The 25014-nt window shown below is 45.8% G+C and overlaps 1 protein-coding gene across 1 annotated transcript in view; it reads left to right on the forward strand.

The window, feature by feature from the left end:
• Positions 1-25014, forward strand: part of IPO11 (importin 11) — a 93476-nt gene that overhangs the window by 6963 nt on the left and 61499 nt on the right. Inside the window, exons 3-9 of the mRNA XM_061553429.1 lie at positions 1952-2052; positions 3881-3953; positions 9385-9588; positions 13173-13305; positions 16499-16557; positions 22450-22498; positions 23871-23941. Of these exons, the coding sequence (XP_061409413.1) occupies positions 1952-2052; positions 3881-3953; positions 9385-9588; positions 13173-13305; positions 16499-16557; positions 22450-22498; positions 23871-23941 (690 nt within the window). The remainder of the gene's footprint in view (positions 1-1951; positions 2053-3880; positions 3954-9384; positions 9589-13172; positions 13306-16498; positions 16558-22449; positions 22499-23870; positions 23942-25014) is intronic.

Here is a 25014-nt window from a genome sequence, read left to right on the forward strand (position 1 = left end):
AGCTCCTCCATTCCTCCTTTGAATGATCTTTGGGGCAGCGGTTTAGGACATATTACACGGCTTGCGGTGTGGATCCGCAGTCGCAGCTGGGGGCATTTCCTTATTTACCTTTTGCGCGTGAGATAGACGCAACACCCGTTGCGATCTCCTCGTATGGTTGAATGCGGTGCAGTGTTTTCTGGTCACATTGAAGCCGGGGGGACGGTGGGGGTGGTGGGGGGTTTCTGTGTGGGGTCGGAAATGATTTGTCAGTTGTAGGCGCCCGTTTTTGTCCGCTCTGCTTGCCAGCATTCGTTACACGGGGTCAAACCCTGGTGGTTTCGAGAGCTTTTGCTCAGGACTTAATTGGTTTTCGGGATGTTTGGCAGGCTCTTGGTGGGTTTTGCAGCTCCTCTTGTGTTGTCTGCAGCTCGGGCTTTACAACATCATCCCAGGGTACTCGGTGAGAGTTCAAGCCTCTCTACGGACATTGGTGAATGTGCGCTAGCTAATTCATGAACCCCATTTCCAAACCCAAGTAACCTAAGACATCCATCTAATTGACTTGTAACTACCCCAAGAACAAGTAATAGGAATAGGTGACAAAACCATTGCCGTTGCAGCACCATCGTTTTGGAACAACCTTGTTTCCTCTCAACCCTTTCCGAGACGTCTGCAAGTTGCAGGGTGGGTCCCGTTCACCGCAGAATCTCGGAACACGCAAGCGTTTGGCGTTAATTTGACTCAGAGAGACCTAGCGCTGCTATTTGTAATGACATTGAACTATACTCACTGCAGAGAACTGTAGCGATTGGACCGCACTTTATGATAGCTGGTGCCAAACTGTGTCACACGCCCTCCCGCATGGCCTTTTACTTCCGATTTCGTTCAGAATCGATTCGATTCCCTTGGGAATACATTCCGTTCCGATGACGTAAATGTACGTAATCAGAACGGAATCAGAAGAACTGATGACGTACACGTATGTCATCGCAATGGGAAAGGGTAACATCGTAAATCTTCATTCAAAAAATATTCTGAAGTAGAAGATCAGTGCTGGATACAACTGCATTTGCAGTTGTGATTCGTAACTTTCATCCTGACCCATGTATCGGTAGTTCAATTTTAATGTGCAATTTTATTGAGGGACTGTGTGTTGTCTTGGTGTGGTCTGGGATTGTTTTTCCTGTTGTTTTGCTTCATTGCCCAAGTTAGGAATTGGTGTACTTATGCAATTTGAACTTATATACTTCATCTATTTTATGTTTTTTTGTGATTTGCTTACCTTTCCTATACTCTGCATTCCTATCGTTTTTTTGTAGTATTTATTTTTGTAACTTTCTGACCCACCCCTACTGAATATGTTGCAAAAAGTGCTTCATAGCTCATTGGATCTCTCCAGGATAAATAAAGATTCTGATTCTGAAATGCGGAGGTGTGATGCGAGCCAGGCCGAGAATCCGCTGGGTCGTCGTTGAGTTGAAGGCACCGGTTCCTGTTAGCCTTGCAATGCAGAAAAGGTTAAGATGCTGCATTGGGCTAAATATTTGTGGTTGGAGACTGATGCAGATATCTCCATCGCAATGGGCCGTGATCTCTCTGCTGCAGGATGAAGGCCTCCTCGTGTTTTCAAAGTTATCGCGCCATCCCTCACTGTTGTAATTTCCACAGTCAATCTCGCCGTACGTGAGCTGATCTGATTATGGTGGTCATCCTCTTGGGCTGTATTCTCGAGTTTGCCTACTATTCTGTCACCAGTCTCAATCGTTGACTGTCATCCTTTTCCAGTCATGATACATCCTGCCCAGGCAAATAAAATAACATGTTAAACTCAATGCGACTGTCTAAAACTTGTATTTTTTCTCTTATACGTTGCCATCCTCTTTCCATCTCCCGTTGAATGGTGCGCAAACACTGCATTTATTAAACTAATTCCTTAACCGTTTGCCCTGTGACCCCATGAACCCTGCAGAACATCTTCATGGACCACAGTCTGGACGTGCACGTGCGGTGGCTCGCTGCCCTCTACTTCAAGAATGGAATTGACCGATACTGGCGGCGCCTGGCTCCCAAGTATGCACCTGTCACCCTCAGCATTCAGATAGTCTGGCGGTGGTGGCGCATTCCTGTAATTCATCACTGCGGAGGCGGTGAGGGTTAGGTGGGTCAGACGAAGCTTGCGAGCCTCCTTTCCCGTGAGCGTCGACGGAGGAGGCCCATACCCTGGTTTGTCAACAGAAGGTGGTACACCAAAATGTGAACTCTTATCTGTTCCGTCTGTATGGGGTAGTGTTGCCCCCTTGCATGTGTGGGATTTCCCCGGTTGCTCTGGTTACCCGCCCGCATGTGTAAATACTCATTGATTGGCCGGCATCATCTTAATATATAGAGGACTGCAGAGCTTGGGCAATTGTTGGCGCTGGCTCACCATGTGGCTGCTGCCTGTCTGCTTTAATGTTTCCCACTCGTGCCTCTGAATTGTTCTCTCTCTTCGAGTGTGAGCGAATACTCTGCGACGGCGGCCGCGCGTTACAAGCTGAAATATATTATCATTGTTGTCATCTGCAACTCCTCCGAATAGGAATTTGTCATCATTATCGTCGTAATTGGAATTCATTATTAGGAGCACATTGTAAAGAATCATCCACAGGAGTTTTGGTATCAACCACCACCACCATCATCGTTATAATCATAATCATTACCATAGGGATTTGTCATTGAATTTCATCATTATGAGTGCATTGTCAATAATCATCCTCAACAGGAGCTTATCCTTAGCCATCGCCATCATCCGGTGCATGTCCAAAGTTGGCGTAATGGGAATTCATCATCATCATGATCATCAGGAGAAAATCATCATCACCCATATCTTTATGTCAATTATAATTTTCAGGAGCACAATACGGCATTATCACCATCACCATCGGATAAAATTGTCAGGAACAGCATCGTCATAATTACTCATATCATAAATAAAAATCATAATCTTCATTATTGGAATTCATCATGAATGGAGTGCAACATGGGTAGCAAATAATGATCATCACCATCATACTTAGAGTAGTCAGAATAGTCATCATCAGTCCGTGTAATTGCCGGCTCAAGGCTTGGGTGTCCATTGTGCTCATCATCACCAAGCTGCATTTAACCGCACCGCCGGGCGCTCTGAGCCAATGAGAACGTGCGATGGGCGGTGCGTGGCCTCCTGCTAATGAGAACTCGGGGGGACGAATGACGGCACACCACGTCAAATGTATATATTCAGAGTAAATCCCCGTTTACCGTGCGGTCACACTACGCGTTTTCGCATTAACGCGGTTTTAAAATATGGAAAGTTTTTCATTTAACTCGCACTTAGCCTGCTATATCATGAGTCTGGTGTGTGATGGACTACTTTTCTGAGCGGCGTGGGTGTTGTCATCTTTGTTCGATGATGCTCGGAGCTGGTACCTTACGATGCGTACTGTGGTACACGGTGTGCCTTCAATTCCTCAGTCTTTGTTCCGGCAGCATCTTTGTGTGCGTAGCGTTAGCTCCCTTATCTTTTTCATTTACCATATCTCTGTATCACACACTTTATATATTTGAATAAATGACTGTCACACAGCATATTTATAGTATTACTATATAAACAGGACACATTTTAAAATAAACATCTAAAACAAATAAAAAAAATTAAATAAAATTAAGGGCTGGAACGGCACCCCCACCTTTACCGTTATTCCTTACGGGAAAACTCCTCCTGCTTAACGCGAATTCTCTTTATGCGGCAATTTTCAGGAATGCAACCCCCCCTCCCCCCCCGCGTTAAGTGGGGACTTGCCATATGTAATTTTTTCAAAGAATTAAATGTGAATAGAAGATAAAGATGATGCGTTTCCTACTTGTGCTTGCCCTTCAGCTCGCTGTCGGAGGAGGAGAAGTCGTCGCTCCGTGCCGGTCTCATCGCTAACTTCAACGAGCCGGTCAATCAGGTGCGTCTTCCACCCTGAGAGAAATGGGAATCCTGCCCGCTAATTGGTCGCACGGGAGCATCTATTATTAAAATCCCATTTGTTCTTGTCGGCCGTTGCTGCCTTTTTACATTGGCGGCAGGAGGAGGAGAGGGGGAGGCGTGGTTGTCCTTTTTTTTTTTCCCATCACCAGAAACGAACATGCGTTTTCTGAAACTACTTTTACGTGCCCAAGGATTGTTCAATTTACGGTTTAATTATATTGGAACGTATCCTCGAGGATGGACGCTGAGAAGATGGAGCGATGCGATGGGCGTGTGTGCAGGTGCTGGGTGGATTGTTGCATTGTAGGGATTGTGATGGAGGATGGTGGCTCAGGGAGGTATTCCTCCAGCAGTGGATTAACCATGGCTCATGTTGATAATATTTCTCTGTCGTACTATTGGCGGATATTGTTATCCATGCCTGTCTGGAAAAATAACTTGGACACCTGCAGATAAATACGGATAATACGGATAATAGGATGATAATAGGATAATAGGATGCATTTGCTGCCACGTCCTTGTGACTCCAATTGTCCGCATTTCCTGGTAACTCATTTGTGAATAAAACGGGAATAATTTTACAATATCATTATCTACGGGCTTTTGTCAAGCCACCGCTGACTGAGCGCCACCCCATGCAGTATCGAGATTGTGTCACCAAAATTCACCATAACACATAGGCTTTCCTGACCAATATTATTAATAATAAAGGTTTTTAGGTTAGATCGCGTAAGTATAAATGTGTCATAACCCTCCACCACTCGACACAGCCAGTAAGGTTTGTCATGTAAACAATGCGCCAATTAGTTATTACTACAGCCCATCGGTGTATTGGAGAATAAAGCCACAACATTTACAATTTGAATATGGCATTTCGCTCGTAATTACATCCAGTATCATCGGGCGAGTTGCCAAAATAGTGAAGCCATCCACCTGCTTCCGGTCTTAAATAGAGCAAGACGGCATCAGCACTGAACCCATCAGGTGCAGAAATCAGAGGCGGAGGGGGGGGTATTGTAATTAAATAATAGTTTAGTAATCATTTCATTAGTATGTTTCCTCTATAAGGAATTGTAATTGTAAGATGTCTTCTTTTTCCATGCGTTTGTCCCACTCGTGTAGGGTCCCGCTATCCTTGCCAACCTTCTCCACATGGCCCTGTCCTGCGCCATCTCTCTTTCCGCTCCTCAGGCCACCATGTCCGATCATTGTAATTGTAAGATGAGGAGATCAAGAGGAAGGCAGAAGAAGAGGTGGGGCAGGTGGATGACTTAACTTTTCTGGCAAATCGACCGATGATGCTGGATGTAATTACCAGCGAAACGTCGTATTCAAATTGTAAATGTTTTGGATTTGCTCTCCAACAAACCGGTGGACTGAAGTAGTAACTAATTGGCGCGTTGTTTACGTGATAAACCTTACTGGCTGTGTCGGGTGGTGGAGGGTTACGACACATTTATACCTACGCGATCTAACCCAAAAACCTTTATTATGAAACTTCACCATGCTGATCAGTGCGAGTTGGTGAAGAGGGGGTCCTGGGATGGTTGAGACTTCACTTGCTACTGACGTTAGCCACGGCAGGGAACCGAACTCCAATGCCATGGTCTATAGCTCATAGCCCTAATCACTGGGCCAGCACGTGGATAGCAGGAAGAATCTACGCGCAGTTCCACGTCACAAAATGCCACAGTCTTGCTCAACAGCGTAACGTTAAGATAACGACTTCCTTTGGGAATGTCGGATGGTATTTTATTAATTGGCGCTAACCGCGTGTCGTCGGAATTGCCGGTTAGCGTGACGTGTGCGCTCATCTGTCGAGGTCATCGCTTATTTCTGCTGGCGGAGAAGGAGGTACGGACACATTCGTTTTCTCAGACACGTGCACGGAGCGAGTTGCAGATAAGGCCATGAGCGCACTGCGGGTACTGCGCCATACGGACTTTTAAGGCCAGAGCCTTAGAGGTGTGGCTCAGTGGGAGTTGATAATGGCCATCCCAGAGCGCTGAGCCGGTACGACGGAGATCAGTTGGCTTCTCAAGTGTAGTAAGTTGATAGTCTCGGGCCAAGTTACTTTTCATTCGTCAATTAATATTGGCACAATTCCAGATCTGAGAATTACAAAATTTGAATCGACTGCCATATGACTTACCTTTTTCAAGGATATAAGTGGATGCACTATCTAGTATGGATTAGAGGCTTTTTAAGGGGATTCAGAAGTAGTCTAATACATTCTTCCAGGGGCTGTGTTCCGATACAAAGGTAATTCACTGCTCGATGTGAGAATTCTGAATGGGACTTGTTTTTTTCTCCATAATAAATCTGCAGCCTTCAAAAATAATCCCAAAATAATGTGCCCTGGAATTTATCCTCATGAAGTAACAAACCAAATTTATTCATGGCATTTTTTGTGCTGGCGTGATTTAACAGGTTGAGACCATCAATTCGCTACGCCTAAGAACCAGGCTTTTATTATAAAGCCAGTTTATGTGTGTCTCTGGGTCTCTGTGCAAGTCTCTGAGTCTCTGTGTATGTGTCTGTACACGAGTCTCTATTTATCAAGTTATTTTGGACTGAGCTCAACCCCAGATTCGAACCCGTGGATCTCAGCAGTACCAGCTCTGCGTCCCTGAACCCCGAAACATACGGCCACCTCGCTGAGAGATCAGTGCAATTCGTGTGATGACGGCGCAGTGTCAAATATGGGCGTGCCGGCTGGTACGATAAGATGAACCGTGGGTGGTGGCGCTCCATGTGGGAGGGAAGGTCATGCGTGGGTGCTACGTTCGGACGGATGAACTGCCGCCCCGCCCCCCCCCCCCCCCGTTTCCCCGTTAGGCGACGAGCAGGCGGTCCCTTTTGGCGTCGATAAATGAAGTTGTCTTATCAATTAAACATTTCTCCAGTGGAACACGTTTCTAACCTACATCTAAGATTCATGGATCGGTGGAAGAGCATAACACGCTGACACGAGGGGGTCGCTCCCAGGTATTTTCCGCTGTGCCGCGGCAAAGATTTCTTGAAAAACAAAACGATATCGCCTGCGTTTGAATTGAGCGATGCATTATGAATGTGCATTTTTCTTTCATGATTCACGATATTTGTTGTCGGCTCGTCCTCGTTGGCTCGTCCTCGTTGGCTCGTACATGACGCCATGTTTATCTTTGCGCTTGAATAGTAAAAGAAAAGTAATAATGATCGTCACGACTTGTCACGACAACCACCCCTTTGGCCTGCAGATGCTTTAGCATTTCGTAGGCTGTTCATCGCACATCCCTTATGCTCGTGTTGCCTACCAGTAAATGGATTGTGCTTTGTACATGTTTAAAATAAATATATAAATCCAACCAGATAGTGCCATTGTTAAAGCGTACAGCTTCATGATTGTAAGGCCACGAATTTAAATCTTAGCCATGGTCGACTGAGCGCTTCATCTATCCTGGGCTGATAAAATGTGGTTCCATTTTGTAGAAGGTAAACATTGGTTCTCAGGATAGACTCATCCCAACTACCACTGGTTGTAAACACGAGATGAAAACTGCCCCCCACCTTGCTCCTGCACACGCCATCTAACCTTTTTATCCGAAAAAGAAAGCTGCAAATGAGGCCACATTTGGGAATCCTCTATCAATCGGGGCTTCAGTCAGCTGATTTTTTGTAAAGGCAACCAACCCTCTGTGCACGAATGCCCAGGTGGAGGATTTGTGGTTTAGGCTGTGCGAGTACAGAGCGCATTTCACACAGGACCATTCCATTAAGTTCAAGCAAGAGATAAATGAGAGAGCGGTGTAGATTGAAATTTCGTTAAACCGCACATGCTCATGTTATTCGCACCCTTGTTACCACCGAACACGAAGTGTTCCGGTTGTTTGTAACGTGTGCTCGCCACTCTGCCGACAGCATCTGGCTAAACACGCTCGGCGTGTCGGAGAGCAGCCTCACCACATTCTAATGGTAATTGGCCGCATCCCCTGATACATTTCTGCAATTTCAATACGGTCTCGTCTCCCCAGTAACTCCCGGGGGTTGATTAGCATTGGGGGGAGTCCTCCTAGGAGACCGATAGCTATTCACGCGTTTTACGAATTGCTTATGTCCTCCGTGACCCGACTATCGCGGGCACACGCTGCATTCTGCGCCCATGTTGGTTACCGCGGTGAAAAGATGGGTGTGATGAAAGTATAATCCCCTGTTATTTCACAAACGTTCATATTTCCAATTGTTAGGATATATAATGGTGTTCATATTCTTAGGTTTTTTCGGTAAAGTCACGTAGGTAAAAATAAATAATAAAAATAAAAATAATAGGAATAATAATAGAAATAAAATTATAAATCACGACGTTTCGGAGGCAACACAAGTCTCCGTCATCAGGTAAGTGAGGCAATGCATCGCTCAATTCAAAACGAAACGTGATTTATAATTTTATTTCTATTATTATTTTTATTATTTATTTTTACCTACGTGACTTTACCGAAAAAACCTAAGAGTATGAATCCTTGCAGTCACGAAAGCTTCAAATCTAGAATTATAATGGTGTTATTGGCACATTGATTAACATTGATTCTTGAGCTCGCCATACATGCGTTGAATCATATGTTTAATAAGCATGGTTTTTTTTTGTATACGTTGTATGTAATGGGTTCAATTCTGAAATTATGTGTTGACCCCAAATCGTGACAATTCAATTTAGAATTTCCAGAGAGGAGCAGTGGGGGGTGTTGGGGGCAGGGTGGATAATTGGTGAACTACAGCTGCGCATTAGTTCATTATATGGTGCTCTATTAGCTGCTGCTTCAAATAATTTACAATTAAACAGAAATATCTATTTCAAGCCTTTTTTTCCATCGAGCAAGTCTGTTGCCCGTGGCCCGTGTTTGGCGCCCGTGATGGCAGCAGGCTTGGTGGTGGGGGTGAGAGTGGTGGCAGTAGCAGCTGATGCTGCTCGTGACGGCTATGGCTGCGGTGCGGTGGTGGTGGTTGTTGCTGTGATGATCATCGTTGTGGCTTGTTTGTATAATTGGTACTTACATTGGTGCTGGTGTTTATTATTATTTTTTAATATTACATTTGTTTACCCAGGAAATACGGCCAGGTGGCTCGGCGGTAGCGCAAGGGGCCTGCAATGGGAAAGTTTCTGATTTCAAATCGTCCATCCGGAGTCAATAAACAGGGTACTGCTTTGTGGGGAAGTCAACAGTGGTTGTCCTCCTTAATCAAGACTCACCCCCACCATCGCAATGTGGAATTCCCACCGCTGCGCCCGGGTTATAAATAATAAATGAGCACCAAGGCCTCAATGCAAATTTTAGCGAGAAATCGCGTTGACTTTGAACGCGGGAAATGCATTAGTCATCGAATATTTCCGTAGCTAAATATGCAAAACGGATCGATACCCCGGCGCTCAGGTGGCGACGCAGATCGCGGTGCTGATTGCAAAGGTGGCACGGCTGGACTGCCCACGCCAGTGGCCCGAGCTCATCCCCGTGCTGCTGGAGGGTGTGCGCACGCAGGCCATGCTGCCCCAGCACCGTGCGCTGCTCACTTTCTACCACGTCACCAAGGTGCTCGCCTCCAAGCGCCTGGCAGTCGATCGCCGTCTCTTCCAGGAGGTGAGCCGCCCCCCCTCGCCCGCCCTACGTCCCCCTCCTTCTTTCCTCACCCATCGTCATCGTGGCGAACCTCGTATCGAGACGTCATTCGTTCATCACGCATAGTCAGCGAAGGGCTGTTGTGCCATACGTGTGACCTCTTGCGAGAGCATTCGCGTGATCTGAACTTGCTGCCGTTCGAGTGTCTAAAGACGTGGACGCACTCGTATTCCACAGACCTGTTCGATTTCCAATAGGCTGTCACCAGATTAATGAAATAATTTATAAAGAGGGACGATACAAAATAGATTGTTCAACAGTTTGTAAACAATTTATACCCTTTAATCCACCACCCAAGGAGGGGGTAGTTTGACCATATTTCACCACGCTGGGTTGGTGAAGGATTAGTGAAGGCTACAGGGGGGGGCGGGGCGAGGAAGGGTGAGGGTGGGGGGAGCACAAGACTGGGTCGTACGTGAAATGCATTTTTATTTATTTTTTTATTTTTTTCAGCAGGAAGGGCCCAGTGAGCAATGCTCTATCTCATGGCCGGGAATCAAACTGAGGTGGCCCGGTTCCTCATGCATCGCGCTAACCCGCTGCGCCACCGCTCCAGCACTAACGAGTTAATAAATAATAGGTTCTTAACGCGAGTCGTGACCCTCCCATAATTGGACGATTCATAAATTCATTGGGACGGGCAACGGTGAATCAATGTCATTCCTGCTGATTGCAATTGTATTATCTTTTTTTTAACCCTTTGTTTCATCGCAAGGTCCTGTAGTCTTTTTGTGGTTCGCTTACATCGCCGTTATAGATCAGACACACGCACACTTTTATCCTTGGGCACTCCACGCTGCCCTTTGCGTGAAGCCTGCGGCTCAAAGCCGGGTCCTGCTCTCGTAAGCGCTTCTTCCCCTTGAGAGAGCTCCCGCTGCCACTCTTATTGCTGATCTTTGCATGATTAATGTCGCCGGTTCAATGTAGCGATTGTTGTGTGTGTGTCAGTGTGGTCGTGTGTGTGTCTTTGTTACGTGGAGACATTCTGCGGTGGTTGGCGTACTGCACTACAAACCTGGCGATTCTCTCTCAAGGCCAATAACAGTGGCAAATATGAATCGGTTGAGGGTCTACCCCTAGGTTGGCTCGGCCTTATATAAATACTGTACCTGCTGCAATATGTAAACATCAGTGCTTGGGGAGACGAAGGTGGCAGTCCATTGGTGCCTGCCACACCCCAGCCTAGGTGCTCGCTAACAGCACTTGCCCCAATAGTCTGTTAAGGCTATATGGGGACCTTTGTCGTTGTATGTCTGTCCTTGTGTTATAAACATGGCCTGAAAATGTTTTGGTACTGTCATGTTCAGCTACTGCCGTTACAGTACCTTGGACTCCACTTATGTCAATGGATGCTCCTTGTTTACACTATACATTGAAACTGTTAATGTTCCATGTAGAGGTAATATTATAAATGCTGCTGTATTGCATAGTACGGGAGTTGCCACGTTACTTTCAGACCGGGGGGCCCTTTTATGATAGCGTTGGCCTTGTGTTTGTATAAATCCATCCACGTTTTAGTATACACGTGTCATGGTGTTCTGCGTGGTGCCAATAGTGGGCAATTTATTTATAAATTTTAATTTTGCTAAGTGGCTGCCCACACACACACACGTACACATGCCTTAGAAGAGAGTGCGTGGGCTGAGCTAATTAAATGGCAAAAACTAAAAAGGCGGTCGTTTTTTTTCCCCCGACACTGCGACCCCTGCGTGCCAAGTGCACGTGGGGCATTGACGTGGCACACTAGCAACCTTTGTGCGTGCGTGCATGTTCGTGCGTGTGCGCGCGTGCGTGCGCGAGCCACTCATTATGGTTAATCACCACGCCTAAGCACGGCTCGTCAACTCGTGCCGCAGCCTATGTTGGTGCGGGCCAACGCGTCTCTTACCTTCATCACCGTTGTCGTCGTCATACCAAAATAATCACCGCCTCTGTTTTTTTTCTCATTCATTTGTTAAAAAAAGTGAGCCATCTGGCCAGGGATTGGGCAAAACTGAGCCCACTTTTCACCCCGAAAACTGGAGAGCATAGAATAAGTGTTACTAACCTCATATTAAAACTAACAATAACATGCCGAACAATCACAATTAAGCGACAAACAATATATATACAGTAAAACCTTGGATTGCGAGTAACTTGGTCTGCGAGTGTTTTGCAAGACGAGCAAATTTTTTTACTAAATATTAATTTGATAAACGAGCGAGGGGTCTTGCAATACGAGTAGTACATGCATACGCTTTGTCTGCCGAGCGTCACGTGATCACAACTGATATACGAGTGCTTTGATATACGAGTGCTTTGGATTACAAACACGTTTCCGAAACGAATTATGCTCGCAACACAAGGATTTACTGTACTCTTAAACATAAGAATGAAAGTAAAAACAAAAGTCAACCTAGAGTCTCATTTATGACTTTGCCGCTTCCTTGTGAAACGTAAGTGGTGCAACTAAGCATTCGATTAATCGTAGTCAATTTGTTAAGTGAGCTCGTGATGTGCGCCTCAAGATTTGCGCGTGTGCGAATCACGTAAGGATCAGTTTGTACGTCGTTTGTCAAGGTGGCAAGATGTTAACTACCCTGCCTTGTATGCAGGATCGGGTGGGTTCAATCTAGACCCTGAGGCGTGTATATTTGGAGTTTGCATGTTCTCCGTGGTCGCGTGGTTTTTTTTCCAGGTCCTCCAGTTTTTCCCTCCACACTTATAAACATGTATTTAGACTATTTGGCTGCTCTACATTTTCACACGATAAGCCGCTTTGCTGAGCAATAATTAGTAGCTCGGTTGCTACTGTTAAAGAGCTATATAGTTCAGTGGGCCTTACCTGGTAAAAAAAAATGGCTGGTAATGGTATTGCAGCAAAAGGAGTGAACACATCCAAGATGACCACCACCGTGGAGATGTATCTTGAAATACAGCATTGGCTATCTTAAAAATAACAATAAAAGACAAAATTACATTCTTCATATTATAGGTGCTACTCCTATCACTGTAAGAGCTGCTGTCACTTCTGCTGTTGTATGTATGTACGTTGAACTTCTTTTGCACCGTACGTAGCCAACCGTGCGAATCGGAGGTGTTGCTGCTACCCTATCTAACAGCTGCTGCTGAAATAGCTGCTGTTGACGTATTAAAACTGGAGAAAGTCGCCCTCCAAAAACAGTAGAGGGCACAGGAGCAACACTCGCAACAACGAGCAGAGCGCCGGGCGGCTAAAATGCAGCAATTTGGCACAGTCGGGGGCACAGGTGGTTCATCTGCTAGTCATCTCAATCAGTGAACCCATGGCACCTGGGTCTGTCCTGTGACCTGTCAGCGAGCCTTCGACACTTCACGCGGTCTCGAAATGCACCCGGCCTGGCACAAGCGCCGTGGTGACACCACCGCCACTTAGTTGTGAATTTCGACTATTGTTGCTGCTGCTCTATTGAAGCTGGTGCTGCTGGTCTATTAAAGCTGGTGCTACTGCTGTAATGACTCTTACTGCTGCTGCAATCGCTGCTGTTTCTAACATCGCTCCCTCGGTTCCTCTCCGCTGGGCGTAGTTGGCGTCCGGCATCTACGGCTTCTGCTGCTCGCTGTGGACTCACCACACCGAGTCCTTCCTGCAGCAGGTGGTAGCCAGCGACCACGACGCCACCGCTCACTCCCTCGAGCGCACGCTCCTCTCGCTCAAAGGTTTGTCGCTCTTGTGTATATGTATGTTGAATTTATTTTTTGCACCTTATGTAGCCAACTGTGCTAATCGGAGGTGCGGGGGAAGGACAACAAACTAGACACAAAAAGCAGTTCTACAGAAATAAGTTTTCAATTTAGATGATTTAAAAACGCATTGCTCCAGCGGCTTCCTAATATCTGAAGGAAGAGTGTTGCAGACGGCCCCAGAAGCACATCTGAAAACGCGTGATCTGACCGTCTTTGTTCGATGGTTACCCAACAGCCGCTGCAACGATGACCAGAGTTCACGTGATGTTTGTGTTCCTTGACGAAATTAGCAAGGTATTGTGGTTCATTTGTGGAAATTACTTCCACAAATGAAAGCCAAAGCATCTCAGAGAGCACTGGATGGACATGGTTGGATCTTGCAGATCCCCTCATGACATGTGCCAAATAATTTTGTATACGCTGCAGTGGACGGCGGTGATGATGATGATGATGACGACGATGACGACGATGATATAGCCTGTGTACGTCGATACAAGCCTGCGGCTTGTCCGTGTTTACACACCAGCAGTTGTTGATTTTGCCATTAGTTTTGTGGTTGACAATGCAGGTGCTTCTGTAGTTTGCGTGATTTCTGGCTCACGATCGCTTGGTCCTTTCTGCGTACGAATGTTGAGCCGTGGAAGGCTGAGTTGTGATCGTTGGGTTGTGGTTCAAACGTTTCAAGTAGATTTTTTTCGTTGAACTCGGTGAGGACTCAAGAGACCCTGAGATGAGTCTCGTTTGCAAGTGTTGACCTGGTTTACCGATATGACAAAGGCAAAACAAATAAAAATAGGACCACAAAAGAACTGTTGTCACATGAGAAATTGGAAATATCACACAAGTAATTCTCTGCAGCACAAATCGACTCGTGCAGTTTAACCTCCAGATTGAACACAGCAAATTACAAAACTAGGCCACAGAATCATGAAATGAAGACAGATATAGGGCGGTTATTGTAGTACTAATATGTCAACAAACCAAGGGTATGTATAGGTTGTTGACTCTTGTGGTGTACGTGAATGAATTATTCCAGTGGCATGTAATATCACACACACACTGACTCAGCCATCTTCATAATTTACAAGCCACAGTATCATCGTCATCATGAAGATCATCATAGTGAACACCAGAGGTGGGACAAAGTCATTGTTATGCAAGTCCAAGTCGAGTCTGAAGTCATCAAATTCATGACTCGAGTCTGACTCGAGTCCAAGTCACATGACTCGAGTCCACACCTCAGAGGTGGGACAAAGTCATTGTTATGCAAGTCCAAGTCGAGTCTGAAGTCATCAAATTCATGACTCGAGTCTGACTCGAGTCCAAGTCACATGACTCGAGTCCACACCTCAGGTGAACACACATGCTCACAGCGGCATCAGAGTTGTATTCATCATCATTGGAATTAATACTAATTTCCCCTTTGAACGCACCACACAGTCTTCACTTTCTTTTGGGAAACGAGGAACCACAGACGAGCAGGAAGGCACCCACGCAATGGGTCGGCGCCAACAATTTCCCAAGCTCTACAGTCCTCCATTTATATATACAGGTAGTCCTCTACTTACGATGGAGATGCGTTACGACGACCCCATCATAAGTCAAAAATATCGTAAGTTGAAGATGGCATAGCCTACCCAGAAGTCTTAAAGAATGGTGATGATTTAGCAAAACAGAGCAATTTACAGTACCGTACAAACTATATACTGTATGTATTTATTAATTACAATAATGTATTGCATGGTAAAATGTAAAATAAAATAAGGTAAATTCTTAGCCTACCTATATGAACTGTAATTTAATAGAAAGTTTTTTCAGGAAACAATCCTATCTGCTATAAAAACTTTTAACATGCCTTGAAACACAAAAAACACAGAAAAAAATACACGCGCTAACTCCGTCGACCGCTGGTGAGAGTGAGGCATCACTACACAAGGCGGGAGATGCGTACATCGCGGCATCGTACGCTGCTGCATTTGCCTGCCGCGCGAAATGTAAAATATTTTACAATTTTGTCGTATCGCCAACGTAAGATCTAAATATCGTAAGTCGGACCGTCGTACCTCAGGGACTATCTGTATTAAGGTGTTATGAGCCAATACATGAGCACTTATATGTGGGAGAAAACTGGAGCCCCCCCCCTCCCCAAGAAAACCCACACGTGCAAGGAGGAAACACTCGATCCCGATTTTTATTACTCCATTTCCACGGGTGGTTTCTCCTCTGTGGGTGCATTTTATCCTTTGGTTGCGGTTCCTTCACGTAGTCAACATTTCACTTATCTGTTTACATTGCAACATTTGGATTTCATTCACCGTTATCACCTTGGCCTGTATTTCTTTTTTAGCCGTCCTAGTTTAGCAGCTTCCCTGGACCCTCGTGGTCTAATTGAGGCCACCCCCTTGGTTTGAATGCAAAGTAAATAAATTGACACCTTGTTGTGACAGCTCCTTCGGTGACTTAATCAATCTCATCTCGAGTCTCCGCCACCACCAAAGATAAAGATCCCCCGTATAGCCTTCACAGACTCTTGGGGCAAATGCTGTTAATGAGCACCTATGAAGGCTGGCACAGCACAAGAGATGGTGGCCAGCACAACGCCTGGCCGCATTTATCCCCCCAGTGGTGATGTTTACACACTGGAACGGGTACTCGTTTATGGCTGAGTATATCTAGGGGATAATTCTCACTGGCATTGGCCATGAGTTGGAACCGAACTTGGGGTGCCAAGTTTGTCGCACAGCCTGTTAATCACTGCACTACCGCCGCACTACTGCTTCCCACCAATAGCAATATCCGCCATTCGCCACTAATTGACGGGAATGTCACCACGGGGGCTGTACCAGGCCAGGTGCACTTTGAGGCCACGTGAAGTGGCGAAGGCTCGCTGACAGGAGGTCTCGGGACAGACCCCCAGGTGCCATGGCTTGGCTGACTGAGGTAACCGGTAGATGTACCAGCTGTACCCCCTACTGTGTCACCATCTCAACCAACACCACCGCCTTGCACCACCCCTACAAAACACGCCCCCACATGGACCCCCAAGCCTCCACTCCTGTGTCAACTGTCGAAGCCTCCGTGAGTTCCCGTGGCCTCCCAGCCATCGCACGAGTTGACATTTCATTTCATTATCCCCCCTCCACCCCCACCCCCGACCCTCCCACAGTGTTGAGGAAGCTGACGGTGCACGGCTTTGCGGAGCCACATGGGCACGCAGAGGTCATGGTAAGATGCAAATATTTCTGTCTCTCTTCTCTTTCCCCCCGTTCCCTCTCTCCTCTGCCGCCCCATGCCCCTTGTGTTGCCCCCGTCACACACAAGCACACACAACACTAACTGCACCCCACGACAGCTCTTGTGCCAGGCTAGGTGTGCTTTGAGGCTTCGTGAAGTGTCAAAGGATTCCTGGGAAGAGCATGGCAGATGACAGACCGAGGTGTTGATGGATTAACTGGCTGAGATGACTGTCAGGCGAAAAAAATATTGGATTCCCTGGGGAGCCTACACAGGCTCCTTAACACCGCAAAGACCAAGGAGCTCATAATAGACTACAGGAGAAAGAAAACGGACACTCCACCACTAATCATCAGCGGGGACTGTGTGGAGAGGGTGGCAGACTTCTGCTTCCTGGGAGTCCACATTGGGGAGGGCCTGACCTGGAGCGCCAACAGCACTGAGCTTCTGAAAAAGGCCCAGCAGAGACTTTACTTCCTGAGAATTCTCAGGAATAATAACATCACACAGAAACTGCTGGTGTCCTTCTACCGAGCCTCCATCGAGAGCATTCTTACATACTGCATCTGTGTATGGTACACCAGCTGTACAGTGGCTCAGAGGAAAGCGCTCCAGAGGGTCATCAACACAGCCCAAAAGATCGCCGGCTGCCATCTCCCCACACTGGAAGAACTACACAGTTCACGTTGCATCAAAAAAGCACAGAACATTATAAAGGACTCTTCTCACCCTGGACACTCACTGTTTGAGCTGTTGCCATCAGGCAGACGATTCAGATCAGTCAAAACAAGGACAAACAGATTCAAACAGAGCTTTTATCCTACAGCGATCACCACACTCAATAATGCTAATTAATTAAGTAATAGTGTTTACAATTGATTGTGAAATAGAGATGTGCAATGACCAAATGTAACCTTATGTGGGTATGTGGGTATACTTGGGCTGTTTTTATATATAGTATAAATTGATTATCTTTCATTTAATTTTATTTTTATTTTCTTGTTTTATTTAATTTAAATTTATGAATGATGCCCTGACTGGTGAGCATTTTAAATTTCGTTGTACTGGTGACAATGACAATAAACGATCTATCTATCTAAGTGCCATTAGCAAACACCGATTAGGGCTGAAACAGCACATGAGCAGGTAGATGGCCAGCACCTCACCCGGCCGCCTTTGTTTCCCTCATGGTGATGTTTATACATGGCACCAGGTACTCAATTGAGCACTCATTTGAGTGTCTGGTAATCGCCAGGACTGATTCAGGTAATCGCCACTGGTGTTGGTGGCCGTGAGCGGAAATCGAACTCAGGTCTCTGGGTTCGTAGTGTATCGTGCCAAGCGTTACACTACCGCTCCAACCACTGCATATACATGCGCAAGGATGTACATTGGTACAGGCGGCCCATTTGCAATACTACCAATCACCACCACCTGAGTCTAGCCAATTAGAGAATCGTTTTCTTCGTACGCCGTGAGTGCAAATCAGAATGCGGCCAATTAGCGGCAGTAGCTGTGCAATTTGGCCGGCGAAGAAGTTTGAGTCGAGCCCGTAATTGCTGCTTCTACTACGAATGCAGAGCGGGGACAGGACACGGATGGGAATTAGGCCAATTAGCTGCCGTTGATAAGACAAGCAGCGCAAAGAGGGAGGAATCTTGGCAAATTTGTAATGATGTTTTGTGTCGCCTGCGCAAATTGGACTCTGACTAGTTAGCGCCCGTTTATAGTTCAGCAAAAGTTTTAGGAGAATAATCAGTATATGTTCTTGCTATATTTTTTATAGGTTACGTAATGTATTGATATATCCATTAAATAGTTTTTTTATTACCTTAGTTTTTCATCTTTCAGAAACCACAAAATATTGGTAAACTATATAAATATTTTTTTTATTTTACCAGGTAAGGCCCACTCAGCTGTATAGCTCTTTTCAGAAGTGACCTGGCCACAAATAATAGCTGAACAAAGTGGCTGATCACATGGAAATTTATATCAGTCAATACTCGAAACGCATGTGTCTAAATGTGGAGGGAAAAACCGGAGGACCCGAAGAAAAATCTACACGACCACGGGCAGAACATGCAAACTACAAAAATACAGGCATCAGGATCGGGGTTGAACCCACAACCTCCTGTTTACCTGGTGAGGTAGTTAACATCTTGCCACCGTGTCACCCTGTAACAAGTCGTAACAAGCCGCTTGTGCGTCATAGTTGTGCACTTTTACAAGTCTCTTTGGCATCGCGTGACCTGATGGTGGGGACAAATATCTTCTCCAAACGCTCCAAAGTGGACTGTAACGCGGATTGGAAACCCAACGAACCGTGAGCTCGCTGTATTTGATGTTAAAGTAGACCCCCTCTCCCCCCCCCAGCGGCCTGACTGCCTCTTAAACCGCGAAAGAATTAACGTGTACCTACCCTGCACGTGCTGCTGCTACTGGTGTCATTGTCACAGCTTTTATCTGAGCATTTTGAGTCGGGTCGTGATAATTTAAATAAGTGGCCGATGTGTATAATCACAGGATTAGCTCCCATACGGTTGAGTGTGCAAGAGATGCATTACAGCCAATTTGGTGTTGCCGTGTTTTTTTTCTATCCAATGCACTCTTTTCAATTACAACCGCAATAACAAAAAGTGATGTGGAGTTTTAAAAAAATGTTTGCACCCTCTCCCCCAAAACATTGTTAATGTTCTATGCGTGGAACATCATCGTGAGCCGTGGACGTAGAATGCATTCTCTCCTGCTGGCTGGAGTCAACAACTTTGGAGTTTTCCTTTTTTTTTTGCAAAAATTTGGGCCACGATTGTGGTACTCATAGCACCTGCAGGTACAACGCTATGTTTTTTTCCCCTCGAATTAATGTTTTTTCCCCCTCGAATTAATGTTTTTTTCCCCTGAATTAATGTTTTTAGCGGTAAAGGGGATGTCTAATAACTTAAAAACACATGTATCCTATGGCAATTATGGAGTATGACTGAGTGAATTCTGTTCAAAGAGACAAAGGGGCAGCACGTGTTTTCCCAGTGCTTCCCCCCCACCCCAACTCCCACCCTAACCCCCCACCGTCCTCCACCATCCTCCACCCCCTCCCCTCAGTTCCCCCCCACCTCCCTCCCCTAACCTCTGCGTGAAGCCATCGAAGCGCGAATGGCTTGGCTGCCAGCAGGCTCGTGACCTCCGACCCTAGGCCACGTCTCGGACCTTCGGTTGACGACTTGTCAAACCGTGTTAGCGTCTCGTGCGCCGCTGGCGGGCGGGCGTGCGTGTGTCCCACCAACACGGCCGCTGCGCCAATCTCTGCGGCAGCTTGTTATAATGTGCACGCGCAATCCTACACTCAGTCTACTGCCAAACGAGGGCCTGACCACGCGGTGTGGGCCGTAGGGGATTTGTTTAAGCATGCTTCACCCAGAGCTGGTGAGTGTGGGATGGTGAAGGTGAGCATAGACGTGGGAGCGTAGAATTGTATTGCACTCCAAGGGAATTTGCCACTCTTACCCTCTGCTATGACGCCTATGATGATCTCTCCTGCCTGGGTGGTCAACGGTCCCCAACACTATCCAGGCTCAACCCTGCTTAACTCCTGAGGTGTGACGAAATAATTGGGTGCATTCTGGGTGATTGGTACCAAGTGGTGTAATTTCTTAATGCCCTTCGTTTATCCAGGAGAGTCTCAGGGATGTTTTGGCCATTGATGAGCATTTGGCTTCATGTGCCAAATAATGATTTGTTTATTTATAGAAAGCAAAGTGGTACAGCACTGTGTAAATACAAGATAAACGTTGCTGCTTCTTGGAATTTATATAATAAATAATAGATTAATACAAAATGATGACTTTGTAAATATGGTCTCACTTACTTTCCTGAATAGGGCCACTTACCCAAAATATTTAGACTTTTAATTTTCTATACGCATAATGTCAACACTTATAAGTAATTAACATGTTATTAAAATTTGTATTTGCGATCTTTAAATCAATAAGGTTTTTCCGATTTGGGTTAAACGACGAGGATGAAGAAGACCTCCCATATGCCACATCAGCTATTGTAGTTGTCTGACCTCACTTCACCACACTGGCAAGTGCAGGTTCAGTGAAGTTTGGCGGGGGTGCCCAGGTCGAGTTCGGTTTTTATTCGCACACCGATGTGAGTTGTGGTCGGGAATCAAATGGAGGTCACGGGGTTTTTTAAGCGTTCCAGTGCACTTAAACATTTTCTTTTTATCTTACCAGGTAAGGCCCGACTGAGCTATATACAGTCCCTCCAGAAAAACGCGATTATGCGATCGCATGATTCCATGCAAAATCAGCCAAAGTCCGCATATTTATGCGGGGGGCGCGTTTTTTCAAATACGCCGCACTTTCGCCGCATAAATTGCAGATTTCCGCGCGCAAAATATGCGAGCTTGCATGATTTCATAATCCCCGCATTTTCGTTGCAAAAAGTCACATATAGCTTAGCAGAAAGTTGAAAAATGTTGCGTTTACTTCACACAAGCGCAGCCATTTCCCCTGTTGCCATGGGAACGTTATGAAGTGTTAGAGGCTACGTAGTTAGTTTTATTCAGGAGTTTATGCAACTTTACAGTTGTAAGATTGCACTTTTTTGTTAGTAGTATGTACATTTACATTACTGTAAGACTGTACTGTTACTGTATTGCTTACGTTACTGTGCACTGAAAACACTTATTTTAACAGATGTCTGTTTTGTATAGCTACCTCTGTAAAACAGGAAGCACACATTTAATTTTTTAATATTTTATTTATTCATTTTTACAGAAGTTGTAGCATATTCATTTTGTAAAGCTACAGAACTTGTTCGACTCAATGTTTTGTAAGTTTGAGCCATCTGTTTGTTAAGGTCTGAAATCAAACAAGATGAGAACTTAAATATTCCCAGCACTTTCTGTGATGTAGTATGCTTGCTTATCATAGGAAGTAATAAGAAATGACTCTTTACATTAAAGTAGTAGCCTAGTGAATAGGGTGTTGGGGGAATCACTTTTTTTTCTCTTTTTCATCAAACCGCAGTTTTTGCAAGTTCCCGCAATTTTTGCAAGTTCCCGCAATTTAATCGCATAAAATTGCATAAATATCCCGCATATTCCATCGCATTTTTTAAGAAAACGTGCCGCATAATCAACGATTTTGCCCGCAACAATCACCAAAAAACTCCGCGTTTTTCTGGAGGGACTGTATATAGATCTTTTTCAGAAGCGACCTGGCCACAAATGATCGCTAAACGAAGTGAACGCATGTTGCTTCTAAATGTGGAGGGAAAAACCGGAGGACCTGGAGAAAAAGCGACAAGACCACGGGGGGAACATGCAAACTCCAAATATACAGGCGTAAGAGTCGGGATTGAACCCACGACCCCCTGTATACCAGGCGATGGAGATAACATCTCGCCACTGTGGTGCCCACCAATGTGCCACCGCTGAACCCTGTGCTATGTTCATCATCAACCATGATCAATCCATTGCTGCACAAACAGCATTCCTATCTTATACCGCACAAATCGACAGATATATCGCAATAATTACACTTAATGTTATTTGACGGAGTAATTCATTGATTGATACTTGGCTTGTGAATAAATAAGTTGAATCTGTATTTTTTTTACCCCGTAGAATTTCTTCTTCTGCCACATTGCACAAAAGCACTAAACGTGTGATCCCTGCCGTTGGCAAGAGGAAAGCTGCTTTAATTGATACCAGGCTGTGCCGGTCACTGCCCGTCTTTGCCTTCACTCTGGTAGCAGTCAGGCAGATTTTCACTGGCAGAGCCCTGAGTGTCACGCTGGTCGGTGTGTCCTACAGCACGCGCTCGTGGTCACTGTGACAAACGCGCCGCTGTCTGTCCGTTTCTCTCATTTCGCCAGGCCTTTCTGAACGCCGTGTTTGAGAGAATGCAGCAGTACCTCAACTGCCGTGAGTATGCGTTACAAGTGTTGATTACGCGCTCTCGCCGAATGTCGTCCGGGTTCGCGAGTAGACTTATGAGCAGAGGTGGCACGCAACTGCATCGTCTGCCACCATAACGAATGGAGGTATACCGGATGTGGTGTGCCAGGTGCCGAAATATTTTACAGGTTGTCGATTTGGACATATCCGGCTGAAGGGGATCAATAAATTACCGGTTGACATGTGCCACACTTGCAGCATTGCCGAAACAATAAAAATAATTACGCTTATGCCACCAGACTCGTTTTCGAGCCGTTGTCACAATCCTGGTGGGCAATTTCCCCCACAGGGTGAGACATGGTCAACAGCATTTTGGGAAAGTGCTCACCTTTTTTATTTATTTTGCGAATCTAGGGTGTTCTCAGAGCAACCCCCCCCCCCCCCCCCCACCTGTGCTTGAACCTATGATGCATTGTGCCGAATCAAGAGGACAAAATAAAAAGAGGCATTTGGTCCAATTGGTGGGAAATGCTCGCAATTGCGGGCAGTGCATTTTCCGTTTGAAGTGCACGGATAAGTGGTCTTGTCCTTCGCGCTGCGCTATGGGCAGCCGAGAGTTTGTCCGTGATGGTTACATATTGTAGCTTGGGTTGCCCCCCGGCCTGGTCTCGGGGTACGGTGCTCTTGGTTAAAGCTCAACAAGTTAAAATGAGGGTGCTTAAAAAAAAATTGCATTCCCGGTGACCACGCGACAAAATAAAGGTAAAAACCGGTTTGCACTGGTTTTTCATACATATAGAAATATATGGAGAAAACAACGATCTCACATTTTTAACTGTCAAACAAGGGAGTTGCCACGTTGCCATGTTTAGGCACTGTCACCCCGCTGACCTCTATCCAGAAGTGTGTATGGGTAACACCACAGTTAGTCGGTTGTTAGGTCGTCACATTTGGTGTGGAATAGTGTGGGTATGCCCACTTCTTCTACCACGTCTGGTCAGCGTGGAAGAGCAGACCAGATAAACCTCTAGAGCAAGTTCTAGTGGAGGCCCGGTTACATCATAGACACCTGGTTACAGCAAACAAAATAAATCGTGAATAAAACAATCCGAAAAGAACTGTACGTGGTCAGGTTTCCGAATGGCAAGGTCGTGCATCAACAGCTAGCACAACAAATATAAGGCTAACAGAACACGCATAACATATGGCTATTACACCGACGTTAATCAGAGCGGCCACTGGATTTGAACCGTGAACCTCTGCAACCAATTGCCAAACTTGCTGCCGGTGGGCCGTGCCACCCACCCCTACTCACTGACCACGCTTGCCGTGTCATGTACCCTAACTCTTTTTTTCTGTCACCATCACCCCCCCACCTCCCTGTGTTCCCCTCCTGAAGTAAGAACCATCACAGCAGGCCACCCGTGCAGAGAGAAGCTGGAAAAAGCAGTCATCCTGTGCACCAAAGTGGTAGGTTTGCATACGGAAGCCCAAACAGCGGCCCTTTGTTGTTGATGGTCAGCCGTGATCAATCCACTGCTGGATGAGGGCCTCCGTGAGCCTTCCCTACCTGTAACGGTCCTGCGCTGTAACGATCCACCTTGCACCTGCGCACGAGCCGATTTCAATGCTCTCTTGTCGGCCATCCCATCAGTTTGCCAGACGCACTCTTCCTGGGGCCATGCATAGCATCTATAATGTCTGCATGCACAGCGATGATCTAGGGTGTTGTGGGACGGGATGGCCCGGATAAAACAAAAACGCGCGTAATGCAAAGCGTTTGTAAATGGTGGTGAAGACATCATTAGACCTCCTTTGCAGGTACCAAAATATAATAATAGGGGTTTTCCCCTTTTTTTCTGGCAACAATGCACTATCATTGTCTTCGAGCTGTGTACGTTTTTGCGTCATCTGGTCGAGCACCAATTGGGTCGAGGCTCAAAATAAAGCCGTCTCTGGTGTGGACCAATCAGTTTCAAGGACAATGCATATATTATCGTATGTTTTTTGTTTGAATTTTGACTGTAAGTATTGTGGTTAATGCAGACATGAATCCTTGTAAAAAGGTTTCAGTTTTGTTGCCAAAAAAAGGGGAAAAACCCTATTATTATGGTGGTGAAGACGTAGAATTGTCTGGGGTTTTGTTGCCTCTTAAAGTCATCGGTTTACTTGCCAACGTGGCGGTAGTCACATGGTGCAACTGAGTCACTGATCCTCGACGAGTGTGGAGCAGCTCACAAATAAGCGACTTAAAGTAAAATACCAATATATTTTCACATATTTGATCAAGCATTTTTTCTGCCAATTCGAGGGAGGCAAACCGTTACAAGCCTTGTGTGTACACTTTGTTTTTGTAATAATGGAGCAAAAATGTAAAATTATTCATTATTTTAGCAAGACATAATTACTGTTGTCATTAATTTGAACTCTGCAGTCATAAAATTAACCATCCTGCATGTCCACAATGGCTGGGTGATTTATGATTTGTCGTTCATTCGGAAGTTTTTTTATACCATTTAGGCAAACCAAAATAAAAAGGCGTG

The sequence above is a fragment of the Lethenteron reissneri genome, chromosome 18, assembly GCF_015708825.2.
Source record: "Lethenteron reissneri isolate LAM-NWPU_2019-01 chromosome 18, ASM1570882v1, whole genome shotgun sequence".
NCBI lineage: Eukaryota > Metazoa > Chordata > Hyperoartia > Petromyzontiformes > Petromyzontidae > Lethenteron > Lethenteron reissneri.